Source organism: Lineus longissimus, chromosome 1 (assembly GCF_910592395.1).
Source record: "Lineus longissimus chromosome 1, tnLinLong1.2, whole genome shotgun sequence".
In the NCBI taxonomy this organism is placed as follows: domain Eukaryota; kingdom Metazoa; phylum Nemertea; class Pilidiophora; order Heteronemertea; family Lineidae; genus Lineus; species Lineus longissimus.
Genome location: NC_088308.1, coordinates 11,615,792 through 11,631,193, shown reverse-complemented (window position 1 = coordinate 11,631,193; position 15,402 = coordinate 11,615,792). Strand labels below are relative to the sequence as shown.

At 44.9% G+C, this 15,402-nt stretch overlaps 1 protein-coding gene across 1 annotated transcript in view; it reads right to left on the bottom strand.

Annotated features, from left to right (window-relative positions):
- Positions 1–717: 717 nt before the first annotated feature.
- The window catches only part of LOC135497153 (protein qui-1-like), a 71,886-nt gene continuing 57,201 nt past the window's right edge, over positions 718–15,402 (bottom strand). The window contains exon 22 of the mRNA XM_064786897.1: positions 718–4,309. Coding sequence (XP_064642967.1) covers positions 4,154–4,309 — 156 coding nt within the window. The 3' untranslated portion in view covers positions 718–4,153. The remainder of the gene's footprint in view (positions 4,310–15,402) is intronic.

Below are 15,402 nucleotides of genomic sequence, written 5' to 3'. Positions count from 1 at the left end.
CCTAGTTCGCGGCCAGAAAATGTACCTGGCGGCATGGAAAATTTCAGGCAGACGAGCCGAACACCAGGTTTTTCTGAATCAGCTGCAGCACTCTACAGAAGAGGCTGGAGAAAGGGAACTGAGGCTGCTTATGCATATGTAAAATACATGAATCTGCTATGTGGGACAGCTGAGATATCCTGCATGACAGTTTTGTAAAGACGAAGGCTCGGTGGCCATTTTGGCTACCTACTTAACATAATTTATGCAAAAATATTTTTTTTAAATTTAGTTCAATTCTTGTACTTCAGCTTGGTACTTAAGTATTTTGGCTAGCTTCAATAGTTTGAAAAATGGATTTAAAAGGCACTTGCTACATTAACGGTGGTTACAGGACATTTACTTGTCATCTGCAGTGCTACAACTAGACTTTTTGCAGGTGTCACTGGTTTCATATTAGAAACAGCGAAGTTTTTGGCGCCCTTTTTTGAATGTCGCGCCACATTTTAGACTGTCCCTTGTCACGTGGTAACGCGGGGTATCAGGTGCTTTTGCCAAACATGATTTTGAGAGGTTCGCTGTCTCGGGGCTCGTCCCCGCTCTTTTCCGTCCTACTCACCGTAAATGCGACTAACTGACGGAGGCAACAGAGGTAAATGATTAATGAATATGTATAGACTGCACTGAACACTAAGATAGAAATCTTGCTGGCCTAAGATGGCCATATAAAGGGTCAAAACGATGCGTCTCAAGCGCACCCTGCAATGAGCTTTATTTCTAAATGTAACGACAGATGGCAGCACCGCATAGCGGAGGTGCCAGAAAATATTGTCAACAAAGGAAAAAAGGAGATATCTGTGCACTTTAATAGAAATGTATTCAGACCTAAGGACATTTACTTGCTCTGTGAATAGGCCCAGTCAATGTAATACTATCTAGATGTAAAATAAGCTACGGGTCATGCCCAAATTTCCATTCGATTTATCTCCTCCTAGCCCTAGTCTTCTGCAGGCTTGCTCTTCTTTCATCTGTATCTTGGTATCCGGCTTGGTTTCATTTTTCTTATGTTTGTTCAATTTTATATACTTTCAGTTATTACGTGATCTGTGATCTGCGGAAATGGGAAATGTTAAGACCAAAAGAGATGACCAATTAAAATAGTTAAAAGGACATTTGACTTCGTTAAATAAATGGGCTAACGCCGTCACAGCTGGTGTTGACGGTGGTTACAGGACATTCATTTTTTCTCATGGGACCAGAGATTTTCTCAGAAAATTCGATGGTTTACTGGTAGGTTTTACCCTGGAAAAAAAAAGTGGTGGTAATTACCCAGAATATCCTTTAAAAAAAATTCACGGGGGGTGAATGAACCCAGGAGTAAAGCTGCAGGTGTGAGACACATCCACTGATAGGCAATCATTCGAAATACTGGTAGTTCCGGTACGATCAAGGTGATCACAACTGACTGAATTTATGTGCCAAATATTGAAATCCATTGGGTATTAAATTTGGCCATTCAAGGGGCAAATATATTGGCACCAAAAAAAGATGTCATCTGTGGGTGCTGCGAATCCCATAACTCTAAAGTAGACCTCGAGATCAAGACACAAATACCAAATATTAATCTATGGTCATTAATGAATCTGAAACTAACATAAGCTTTAGAACAAGAGTGTCTCATAACAACCGGAGCTTTTTTTGGATGAGCAACGCCTACAAAATCCAGATAAATATTTCAAACGTTCGCTGACCATATACATTATGGTTTAATTCAGGAATTATTATAGATTAAAATAACTCCCGTACCTCTAGCCTTCTCATCTTGGGACATAATAGAAAGGCTCTGACTAGATGTAATAATATTATCTCTAGTCAGAGCCTTTCTAATACGCCACTTAATTCTATCAAAAAAATAATCATTGAACCCTACTAATGCCCACGAAAGAATTATTTACCGGCAGAAGCTACTCACACTGACGGCTGCATTCTTTTCCAAACCTGTCTCATTTCCACCTTAACCAAATCTACCGTATTTAGGCACACTGCACTTATATTCAGGGTGCGCTTATCTCCCGAATATTAGCGCATGCGCTTAACAATGAGAAAACATAAAGCGAAGGTAACTTACAAAACCTGTGTTGTTTAGTGTTCCAAGTAAACGAATGCTGGTTATATTTAATCTAATATCTATTGTTTATAATCCAAAACGAACATATGTATGTGTAATAATACAATAATAATTCCACAACCTGGCAGGGATCAGGGTGCGAGGTAAAGCAGAGTTGCATCGGCCATACAAGAATCCCACACTTCTGGGACACTGCGCAGTCACATGCACACGACGCAGTATAAGAAACAGTATAGTATAGAATTGACCCCACAAAATTTATAGGCGCATGCGCTTAAGAATGGCAAATTGGACCAGGTAAAACACGGGCGAAAACAAGCGGTTTTCGTTTATATGCGCATGCGCCTAAATACTCATAAATACGGTAATGGTTTTGGTAAATTGATGTGATAAATCCCCCAGCATAAACAATTATCATATGATTGAAATATGGAATTCCTTTGCATCAGTTTGAAAGACAAGTCATATTTACACTCACTCACATCTCTACTCGGCAATCAGATCTGCACAAAGGGTAATTAGTTGCTACGGGTAATCATAACGAGTAAGGCATGTAATGAATCCTTGCAAATTACCTTAGCGAACTTCTCAACTGATTTGAGCATTGATTAAGGAAAATAAGAACATTGCGATTATTAACACCTCAACTCTGAGTCTGAAGTAGATACATGTAATTAGTTTTCCCATGTCTCAATCATTTTTTGTTGTGTGAACTAACTTGAACTTGCAAACTCTATGTTCATGTTTGTAGGTTACCAATCCATGGTGACAACTTGTACTAACCATCTTCGGGAACCATCTAGCCTGTAATGACCTTATTTTACACTTGCAGTCTTTGAATAAACCTCATACACAAAGCATGCATCGTTTCGAACACTGTCGTCCTTTGCATGAACCTACTCATGCGCACTTAACCTGGCTAGCAGGTTGTTACGTGCCATACAACTGGCGGCAGAGTACAGACATCTCAAGACAAATATGAATCAACAGGTAGGCTGTCTACCATTAACCCTATAACACCTGTAGGCGCCCGATGACGCTCAAACACCCATATTCAAATTTCGCGCGCTAAGCTACCGATTTCCTTCAAAGCGCCGCCTATTATTAATCTATGAAACTTAAGCTTTCAAATGCCCGGATGAACAATGGTGGTTGCTGTAGAACTTTTTGAGATATCTGACAATTAAGTTTTTCTTTCTCTTCAAGCCAGTACATGCTGGTTGGACATTTGAATTGCTGAAATGGATTTTTTGGTTTGATTCCAATTCAGATGTACCCTACCTAATAGGAAATTTCATCTTCTTTCAAATAAACGGAACTTGTAATACATTATTTGGAAGTTCACCTATGTCATTTTGTGAAAAGCTGGACCCAACGCAAAAAATTTGATTTCCAGGTAAAATTACGTCGGGGCCTAGGGGAATAAGTTCTCGCGCTGGCAGTTGGTCTAGGTGTTATAGGGTTAAAAAACTGTCTAGTTCAATATACCGAGTGTCAATTAAGATACCTTCTAAAAAGTAGAAGGGCTCAGACATCATTAGCAGCCGCCTGACTCCATCACCGATGTATTATGAGTTGATTCTCTTTTTGCGTTCTTCATCATCAACTGCACAAGGGTTTTCCAGAAGTACGTTCATACTCCCTTGCAAAACAGGAATAGTCCATCATCGACTCGTAAGCACTCTCCCACCACAAACTCTTTTCTCTCCCTAGATTCAGGGCATTCCCTAGTGTTTCTGATCCATAGGATCTCTGCGAAAAGCGAATGCCCTCTGATGGCAACAGAACACTGTAAAATGGACGTTTTAGGTGGGTTAAATTTTCCAAATTTTTTGTAAACTAGTGTGCATACATTCATGTAAATCAACTCGGACTGAGAGTAGTGATGCTGCTAACCGGTCAAACTGAACAATTGAGCGCAGTTTCCAATAGGACTTGAATTCGGAGTCGGGGCGGATGCTAATCTTGTCTATTATGAATAGATAACACTGACCGTTTTAAAGTCTGCATACAGATAAAGTATGGTCAACTGGACAGATTGTTTCTCTACAAAATATCACAGATCTTTGAGCTCTTCTTGTTGGCTGTATTATTGAGGGAGTTCTTCGCCACTTTTTCCTTCAGCGATTCCTTGTATTTCCGTTTCTTCTCACGTGACTCCAACGCCATCTTGATTGGCGCTTTCACAGGTGATGACTGCAACTGGAAAATGATAATAATCATATACATGACAACACCATGAACATAAACGGCCTTTCAGATCCATTTCAATCGATCTACAAAGTTGGCCATTCTACTGAGACGGCCCCGCCTCAAAATAAAGGCTGACATGGACGCTACTCTCGACAAAGGCAAAGGAGTGATACTTGTACTGCTTGACATGTCGGGCGCATTCGACACTATAAGCCATGACATACTTGTTTCACAACTTGAAAGCAGACTGGGTGTCAAGGGCACGGCCCTGAGTTGGTTCTGATCGTACCTCACGGCCCGAAATAAGAGTGTTATTGTGGACGGCAAAAAATCCAAACCAATGACCCTGATTTCGGGGGTACCCCAGGTTTCTGTTCTTGGCCCCCTAATGTTTTCAATTTACATTCAGCCACTAGGCACTGTTATAGAGAGGCATGATATGGATCGGCATGGGTTTGCTGATGATGTCCAATTATACGAAGAATTTGACGCACACCGGAAGGTTTACGTTTAGCTATCACCAAAGCGGAATCATGTGTTAAGGAGGTCAGGGAGTGGCTTACACCTAACCATCTCAAGGGAAATGATGACAAAACAGAATTTATCATTATTGCCTCTAAACTAAAAATTTCTAGGCTACAGCCACTCCCTGGCATCCAAATTGGAGCTGTAAACATCAAAGCCTCTCCTGTGGTTTGGAACGTGGGCACCAAGTTTGATTCAAACCTAACGATGACGCAACAGGTTTCAAGAAGGGTTCAGTCGACATACTTTCAAATCTTCAGGTTGGCAAAGATACGGAATCACCTTGATGATGTGTCATGTGCCAGAGTTCTCTATACCCTTGTTGCATCACAGCTGGACTTTAATGAAACGGCCAGGGGCCATTGTGCTCACCGTATAGATATTTGGTGCTTTGGAATTCAACCAGGTCAAGAAACATTGTACATGTATAGTATATAGGTCAAACCAAAGTCGGTATGACATGTGATGTATCGTTGCTTGGAGTAAGTACCATAAGAATATCATCAAAAACAAGTCACTAATAAACGAGATATTGCACTTTTTACCTATTTTAGTTTTGGCCTCCTGGTGGCCAAGCTGAGTACCAGATCAGATCCAAATTCGGTGTCAGAGGTTATATGATGTAGGGAGTCATGTGTACCAAATTTTAAGTTCATAGCCTTGTTGGTTAAGAAACGTGCCAAATTTATGCCATTTGACCTCTGTGACCTTGAAAAGTAGGTCAAATCAAAAACACGTATGATATGTGATATATCCTTGCTAGGAGAACCTACCATAAAAATTTCATCAAAAACAAATCACTAATAAGTGAGATATCACACTATTTATGTTTTCAGTTTTGGCCCCCTAGTGACCAAGTCAACAATCAGACCGGACCGAAATTCAGTGTCAAAGGTCATCTGGCCTAGGGGGTCATGCAAACAAAGTTTTGAGTCCATAGCCCTAGCGGTTAAGAAACGTGCCACTGTTTTAGAAATAGGATACAACGACGATGACGAACGAGAGACACTGCAGTGTTGTATAGACTCCCCTACGGTGAGTCAACAACAGCCTTCTACTGGGTTTACCAGAGTGTGAACATTCGAGACTGCAGAAGGCGCAAAACTCTGCTGCTGGGCTTTTAACCCGTACAAAAAAACGATAACACATAACACCTGTTTTAAAAGAACTTCACTGACTGCCTGTGAGACTGCGCATTGAATATAAGACTCTTCTTATAGTTCATTATTCTCTCCACAAGGATTGCAGCCCAATTCATCTGCGTGAGTTCCTTAAGTCTGCGGAAGCCGGGTCGCTTGCTGCATTCTGCCAAGGACAGCTGGCTCCTGGACTTAAATAACCCAAGGGCAAAACATATGGGGACCACTCATTCTGTGTCCTGTCTCCCAGACTGTGGAATTCACTGCCGGCTGCCTTGCGCAGTTTCACAGACAGTGATATTTTTAAGAAGCACCTTAAAATGCACCTTTTTAGAAAACACTTTTATTAATCATTCTTTTTATTATATACCACCTGTCTTTCAACAATCTATAATCTGAGACTATGTAAATCTATGTTTTTATTATTGTAAAGTGCTTAGAAAATGTATGCACATTTTTTTTCACTATGATCTGAATAAATTATTATTATTATTATTATTATTAATTCTGTTCAGTAGTTTTTGTTGTAGAGACTCGTTCATAAAGCAAGGTTGGAGTGACTTGGCCAGGTTCAATGCAGAAAAATGCCCATTTCCTTACAAGAAATGACCATTTTGTTAGTTCATACTTACCTATGGAACACTTTTGCATGTTACTCCATTTGGGCTCAAACACAAGAGTATCCCTTTAATTTTATAAAGGGAGAACTGAGTTAACAGCTCAGCCGCCAGGCGGCGCCCTGACCGATCCCGCGAGATCACGCCGATCTCATGCCACCATATTCAGTCTTACTCTTGAGCGTTAACGAAGAGTATGTCCCATTTGTGGGGACGGCGGGAGGGCCGTGTTCCATAGGTAAGTATGAACTAACAAAATGGCCATTTCTTGTAAGGAAATGGGCATTTTGTGTCATTCAAACTTACCTATGAAACACTTCTGCATCGAATCCCAGCAACCTATTGGAGGTGGGAAACGAGGACTTACCTAAGGCTGAGCTGTTGTTCCAACAAGGAGGCACCAGCGGCATAGTAGCTTAGGAGGACCGCCAGGGGAAAGAAATGGGGAGAACCGGGGGACCGGTATTTTGATCTCGGTATTACAATCGTATTTATAGAGAGTAATAGACCCATTCTCCGGAAAGCGCTAGAATTGCATAATAAAAACCATCTTCTTTCCGGCAACAGAGCTTAGAGCAAGTAAGGCATGTTCAAGGGTGTAGAATGAGTTATTGCTAAACAACAATTGCGTCCTTTCTAGTCTACTAGGGGTTGCCTGGATTGTTGAAGATAGGGCATATCAAAAAATGGCGCAAGATGCGCGTTTGACTCTTCAATCGGGCTCCCCCTCTTTTGATCTAGCCAGGATCAAACAACCTGCCCCGCAGACACAATCGGGCCGATTGTGTGCATGCCATCTACGAGGGAAGAAACGTCTCGTAGGTAGAAACGAGAGAATGTGGAGTGATTACTCCAACATGCAGCGGAAACGACTTCTTAAAGAGCAACTCCTCGGTCGTTAGCCCAGGAGGTGGCTAGTGCTCTAACTTCGTGCGCTGAGATGTTAGCTAGCACATGAAGATCAGAGGAAGTCCTCAAGGTGTTGTAGGAAAGACGAATAGTCTCCACAATCCACCTTGAAATAGTGGCGGCCGCTATCTCTCGTTTATTTCCCTCCTTATAGGACAAAAACAAACGCTCTCTCCCCCGGCGGATACCGGGAGGTTTTGTCCTATTTATGTAGAACTTTAGGGCCCTGACGGGACATAAAGTTCTGTAAGGAAGATCATAAGAGATCGTTCTTGACAGAGAGGGAATAGTAACCGGGGGCCGAGAGGCGGCCGGTCCCAGGTTCTTCGCCAGAAAGCCTGGTATGAAAGCCAGGATAACCTCCCCTCCCTCTCTAAAAGCCAGCTGAAAGTGCATGGAGCTCTGATCTCTGTTGGGCGGTAGCCAAGGCTACTAGAAAGACCGTTTTGAGTGCGAGATATTTCATGGATGAAATAGACATGGGTTCAAAAGGATGCCTCATGAGCACCTTAAGGACAACAGAAAGATCCCATTTAGTGGTTATGTGAACCGGTCTAGGACGCTCTAATAACATTCCTCTGAAAAGAGGGGTTATTTGGTCCTACCAACGAAGATCCCAGGTGCTTAAAAACACGGAGGGTAGAAGCGATGGTGGACTTGTACCCTTTTATAGCCGTGACAGATAGTTGTCTTTCCGTGAATAATTCAATAAAGAAATCAACTAATCTGTATAGAGGGAGAAATCGGATTAACTCCGTTCTCCCTGCACCAGAAAGTGAAGGTAGACCACTTTCCTTGATACACATTAAGGGTTGACCCCCTTTGAGGTGCGGACATGCGTTTGACAGCGATGTCCGAAAAGCCTCTCTGGTGGAGATGCAACTGGATAAGTTCCAGGCGTGAAACTTGAAAAATCCAGGGTTCTGGTGGTAGCATCTCCCCAGGGGGTGCCACAGGAGGTGCTTCCAAGTCGGAAGACTCCTGGGGTGGTCTATCAGGAGCTCCAGCAAAGCTGGGAACCAGGCCTGATTTGGCCAGCAAGGTGCGATGAGAGTTATTCTCACCGGGTGGCTGGTCAAGATCTTGTTCAGGACTGGTTGGATGAGAGGGAGGGCTGGAAACACATAAGCGTTCAGCCCGACCCAAGAGGCTGTAAGGCTGTTGACTTCCAGGGCCTCTTCGTTCGGAAGTGGAGAGTAATAGATGGGAAGGCGATTGTTCAGCCTGGTGGCGAACAGATCAACCTACAAAGATTGCCGAAGGCGACAAAGGTCGTCTACAATCTCCTGATGGAGTGTCCACTCTGTCTGGACTAGTTTGTCCTGACGGGACAGGGCGTCGGCAAGGATGTTGCGTTTGCCCGGTATGTGTCTGGCACATATCGATACTCCAAGGTCGGCACAAAGATGGTAAAGCTCCCAAGTTAGCTGGCAAAGAATGCCGGACTTTGTGCCTCCCTGTCTCCTGACATATGCTACAACTGTAGAATTGTCGGAGAACAGGGTTACTCTCCGATTTTTCAGGTGAAGGGAAAGAGCCCTCACGGCAAGAAGGACAGCCTTCATTTCCAATATATTTATTAAAAGATTGGTCTCCTCCCTTGTCCATAGACCCCTTATGGACCTGTCCCCGTTGTTCAGATGTGCTCCCCACCCTAGTAGAGAAGCATCTGTGAACAGGGACACTTCTGGGGGCGGTGGAGCAAGATCTACACCGCTTTGGAGATGAGTTTCCGACTCCCAGAAGTTCCAGATGTTCTTGAGTAGGTATTGAGGTATCAATACCAACTTGTCTAATGGGTCCCTGTGGGGTTTCCATAGAGATATCAGAAACATCTGGATGGGACGCATATATAGACGGCCGAGAGGGATTTGGTCTGCTGCCGAATTCAGAAGGCCCAAAAGGCTCAAGCATCGCCTTGCGGGAGCTTGAGTCCTTCCTCTGAATTCTGCGATGAGATGAAGAATTTTCGTTATCCTGTCTAGGGGGGGAAGCATTTTCCCTATGGACGTAAGGAACCGAACTCCAACGTAAACGAAGTCTTGGGATGGCGCGAATTCTGACTTTGTTTCGTTGATAATCCAACCTGCGGAGACTACTTTTTGATTTAGAACATGAAGTTGTTGCAGTAGTAGTTTCCGCGATTTGCAACGGAGAAGCCAATCGTCTAGGTAGTGATGGAGCTTGAACCCCATCACGTGAAAGGGAGCGACGAAGGCTGTGACTATCATTGTAAAAATTAGGGGTGCCAATGCCAGACCGAACGGCAGGGTCCTGAATTGATACGTCTTTCCTTCGTAATGGAAACGAAGGAAGTGTTGATAGTCTGGATGGATCGGTACATGTAAGTACGCATCCGTTAGATCCATCGATACTGCCCAATCGTTGGGCTGTATCGCCGTTGCTATAGACCTGGTGGTTTCCATCTTGAAATAAGGAACATTCAAGAAGGTGTATAACCTGGAAAGGTCTATGATCAGCCTCCATGTCCCTGCTTTCTTGGGAACCAAGTAAATGTGGCTGTAAAAGCCGGGGGAACATGGATTTTGAAGGACCTGGATAGCTTGCTTCTCCAGTAATGTCGCGACCTCTGCTTGGAGGGCAGAGGCCTTGACTGGGTCCTTCAGTGGCTGAACTGGGGTTGGATATATGGTAGTCGGGGGGGGGGGGGGGGGCGGTTGAAATCTAGTTTCACTCCGTACCTCAACATGCTGGGGACTGGGGACCCCTTGGGGCACCAATCGTCCCAAACGTCTGCAAATTTTTGCAGACAGCCCCCGACTACTGGAGTCGGCTCCTTTTTGCGTCCGGGAGGAGAAAGGAGGGGGGAGTCACTTCTTCCGGCCTGCACCCCTTGGACGAAAGGAGTGCCTAGTCGGACCGGATCCACCCTGGTTAGAGGAAGTATTTTTCCTCTTCCCAGTCCGGCGACCCTCCGCTTCCTGTCGGAAGGATCCAGCAGGAGCAGGCTGACTAGACGGGGTAGGCCTAGGCAGGACCTGCCTGGCGTACGGGATTGAACCCGATGCCTGCTGGGGCCTCTCTATCTTTCTAGCGTTAGGTAGAGAGGTCTTGGCCCTCTGTGTCGCAGTGGGGGCATATAATTTGTCCCTTTCTGTACTTGAGCCGCCTCTTGTACAGAATCTGCGAACAGGAAAGAACCGTCCATAGGAGCGGTTCTTAAGGCCCCTTCCAGCTGGAGGGATCTGATGACATTGAGAGAGCCCAGGGCGGTGTCTCTACGGAGTAGGACGCTATTTGCTGCGGTCTTGGAGGACAGAGCAATAGCGTGCCTAATCGAATGTGACAAGGATGTCACAAGCGATTTTGTGTCATCAGATAGTGACTCATTATCCTTTAGGGATCTGGCTAGGGCCAGGTTAGTGTGCTCTGCGTAGGAGAGCACCGCTAACGTGTTTTTGGCCAGACCCTCTTGTGCTCTTAGTTCTCGGTAAGCCGAGGAGGAGGTCACCCTAGGCACAAGTTGGTACAGCTGTACATCGTCCTTTAACGTGGAATTCAATGCTGCAGCTGGACAGCCGGCCGAGCTGACTCGATAATAGTCAGCGCGGTACTGCCTAACGGGAGGAAGTTGTGCCGTAAACAACTTCCCCCGTTTACACCAAGCTTCCGATCCGGCTGCCGGAAGGACAGGGATGGAAGTACGTTGGTGGGAGCCTTGGGAGTCTCTGATTGTACGCTCTAATAGTTCAGAGACTGCTACCACCGACGGGGAGGGAGGAAGGAATTCAAGGGCCCGAGTGGAGCCCTGAGAGACCTGTGGATTGGGATTCACTTCCTGTCCCCAAAGTGAAAAGGTCGGTGCCGATAAAGCTGGCAGTTCCGGCGGGGTAGGGCACAGATCCTGCGGGAGGTACGCTCTGATCAAGGATCGGAGTGTCCTCATATCCGACAGGATACTGGCCTCCTCTGGTGACAGCTCCTCCTGATTGGGGGAGCGGTAGCCTGGCTGAGAACTCTCGTTCTCAGAAATTTCCTCTAAAATAGAGGAGTCGGATGGTGGGTATCCGATGGGACCAGGCGCACCAGAGGAACCGGAACCCTACTCCAGATGGCTGAGTCTATCAGTAAGACCCGCTACCATCTGGATGAGCTGGGACAGTTGCTGTCCCGACTCGGGTTCCGGACCCGACGTGCGGCTTCTCTCAACGACGGGCGGTTGTGGAGAAGGTGGGCGCACAGGCGAACCCTCGAAGCCGTATGTACGAGCGAATGGGTCTTCCGGAAGCGGAAGATGCCCATATTCTGAACAAGAGTTCAGATGTCCCCTCTGTGTAGGTAGGGAGGTACGGGGGACCCTTGGGACCACAGACATTGATAATGTCTGATCCCGCATCCTTCGCAGCCGCGGCCGGAACCGGAACTCGGCTGACCGAAGGGGTGGTGGCGGAAGGTCTGGTAGACCTCCGGGTTATCTGCCCGGAAACGGAACCGGAAGAGGGTTTAGGCGTTTTCGCGGCCCGTTTCCCGCCACCAGACGAAGTCCTTTGTGGTGAGACAAAGGACGCCGTCGGAGGGGTACGCCATATAAAAAATGGTACCAATGACAATAAAAACACTGGAAACCCCAAGTAGGCCAGAAAGGACGCAATTATTAATGGAAAAGAAAACATGCCTACTTGAATTAAACACTATTGCAATGGATCTGAGTCTTGTTCATTACAATAGAGAGGAGAATAGCCTACGTAAATCTACCCTACCAAGATCAAAATAATGGAGCCAGGTCTACTAAGCTAGCTAAGAAAGGTCTATAATTAAATAGACTGGACAATACTAATGCCAAGATTAGTTTGGCGGTCTACTCCGTAGGTGAATGAACCCAAAAATCGTCTAGACTTGGCTGGTTGAATTTGGTTTTAAATCGAATTCACGGCAGCTTTGAAAAAACGATGTGCTTCGTAGAAGCACAAGAGTAAAGACTGAATATGGCGGCATGAGATCGGCGCGATCTCGCGGGATCGGTCAAGGCCAACTCAGTTCTCCCTTTAGAAAATTAAAGGGATACTCTTGTGTTTGAGCCCAAATGGAGTAACATGCAAAAGTGTTCCATAGGTAAGTTTGAATGACACAAAATGGAACGGTTCTGTTGTAGGTTATAACCATCTCGGTGGTGTGCTTAGGCCTGGCCATGCTTAATGCTTACACAACCTCTAGTTGGATGCAAATGGTCACTAACGCTCTTGTTGACAATACCTCGTATCAGCATTATTACCTAATATTTAATCCACCTGCTTACTAAGTTGAATTTACCAACACAGTTCACCTATTTCACTGTGCGAATGAACCTGGACAAATTGTCTCTAAAACAGAAACTACTGAACCAGGCAATCTTGGTATTGTCATGATATTCAATTTGGTGTTGTGGTAGTCTTGAGATGGTCCCTTTTAATATCATTTTGTAAGGTGCTTCCACCTACATGTGGCTTCGGAAACTACTTCCGGCATGGCGCTCATTCAATAAAATTATCGTTGTTGAAGTCCGCTCTTATCTATTCTATAGTGGACTCTAAACAGGTCCACAGGAACGTTTATATGGTGTCCGAAGTTATAAGAACCTGCTAGACAAGATGGACTCGCTCGCTCCCCCTAAAGAATTAGATTTCACAGGTAATATGGCCGAGAACTGGCGCCATTGACGTCAACAGTTCACATACTACATGCATGCATCTGGGCATACAGAAAAAGACCCTGATGTACAGTGCGCCACGTTGTTCCACTGTGCAGGGGAGACTGCACAGGAGATCTTCAATACGTTTCCGATCCCTGATGATAAGAAGAATGCACAGGGTAGGTGCAAGGATGTGCCTTGGTTGTGCGAACAATTCGAACAGTACTGTACACCCAAAAAGAATGTGACACTTGAAAGACATACTTTGAACTCAAGAAATCAGAAACCAGATGAAAAGTTTGACCACTTTCTCACCGATTTACGCATTATAATGAAGAATTGTGAGTATGGTGAACTGTCGGATCAAGTTTTGAAGGACCATATAGTCGAGGGGATTCGTGATAAGCCTGTTCGGGCGAGGCTGTTGAGAGAGAGTGATTTAGCGCTAAAGAAATGCATAGACATTTGTAAAGCTGCCGAGGCATCAGACTCTCACCTGAAAACGCTTGCTGAAAGTGGCAGAGAAGGTGCGCACGTACACGCCGTTAAGAAGAAAACACAAGGTGCTAGCAGAGGTCAAAGTAGGCCAAGTTGTGGACACAAAGGCGAAAACCTGTGTTCAATAAGGAAAAATCGAGTTCGTCTTCAGATAAGTGTTCGCGGTGTGGTTATGACAATCACACAGGTGGGTGTAAGTGTCCGGCAATCGGCCGTACATGCGCCAAATGTTCAAAAGCTGATCACTTCGCATCACAGTGCCACTCAAAAGTGACACAAAAGTCCAGATCGTCCAAAGTGGATGCAGTCTCAGAGCAACAGTACGATGATGAAGATTTCTTCATTGATTCCGTCAGTGCAGATAATGATTCAAAGCCGTGGATTGTGCCAGTCTTGGTAAATAAGACGATTGTTCTGATGAAGCTTGACACAGGTAGTGATGTCAATATCCTGAGTGATGCTGATTTTCGGAGGCTAAAGGAGAAACCGCCGTCACATGATCATAGATCAAGCTCACTGCTTACGATGGTGGTGAGGTTCCTGTGAAAGGACGCGCTATCCTTTCAACGTCGGTGAAAGGTCGTGTGTACAAGACCGCGTTTGTCATCAGTGACAGTGATGTGGTGCCAATCATCGGAAGGAAATCCTGTGATGAACTTGGTTTGGTGAAACGTGTACATTCGGTGGCTCAAACGGAAACTCCTTCAGAGTATGGACAGTACTACGAGGAATACGCCAAAGTATTCTCAGGGCTAGGGTGTCTCCCTGGTCAAGTTCACATATCGACCCGCGATGATGTGAATCCAGTGGTTGAACCTTGCCGCAAGGTTCCGTTTGGACTAAATGAATCCTTAAGGGAAGAACTGGACAGGATGGTTGCAATGAAGGTGATCACACCGGTTACAGAGCCCACTGAATGGGTTAGCTCGATTGTAGTGGTTAAGAAACCATCGGGAAAGCTAAGAATTTGTCTGGATCCCCAGAACCTGAATCGAGCCATCAGAAGGGAACATTTGAAGCTTCCTACTAGGGATGAAATATCAGCTAAATTTAGCGGTAGCAAATATTTCTCTAAATTAGATGCAAAAAATGGCTACTGGATGTGCCAGTTAGATAAGGAGAGTTCATACCTCACATGTTTTAATAGCCCTCAAGGCCAATTCAGGTACCTGAGGCTTCCGATGGGTGCAGCTTGCCATAGTGAAATTTTTCAGAGAAAAATAAACGAGTTATTTGGTGATATAACTGGCGTAGAAGTTTCACAAGATGATCTTTGTGTGCATGCGGACACAAAGGTGTTACATGATCAAATTTTGAAAAAGTCTTTGGAATAGCCAAGGACAAGGGTGTGAAGTTCAACCTAGATAAGTGTGTGCTAGGAGTTAATGCCATTATCTTCCTAGGTGACAAGTACACAGATGAGGGCATGAAAATTGATGACAGCAAAGTTGAGGCGATTGCCAAGTAAGCCCGTCCAAGCAACAAGACTGAGTTGCAAAGTTTTCTTGGTGTGATAAATTTTCTAGCAAGGTACACACCAGATCTCTCATCAAGATCGGCACCTCTCAGATCCCTACTGGAAAAGCAGAACCAGTGGAAATGGGAGCATGATCAAGAGAGAGCATGGTTAGATCTGAAGAGATTGGTCTCAAGTGAACCAGTGTTGCAATATTATGATGTAAAAAAACAATTGAAAATTTCTAGTGATGCTAGCAAGGGTGGTTTAGGTTGTGTACAATTGACTTGTGATTCCTTAGAGAAACAAAACTGAATACCTGTAGCATA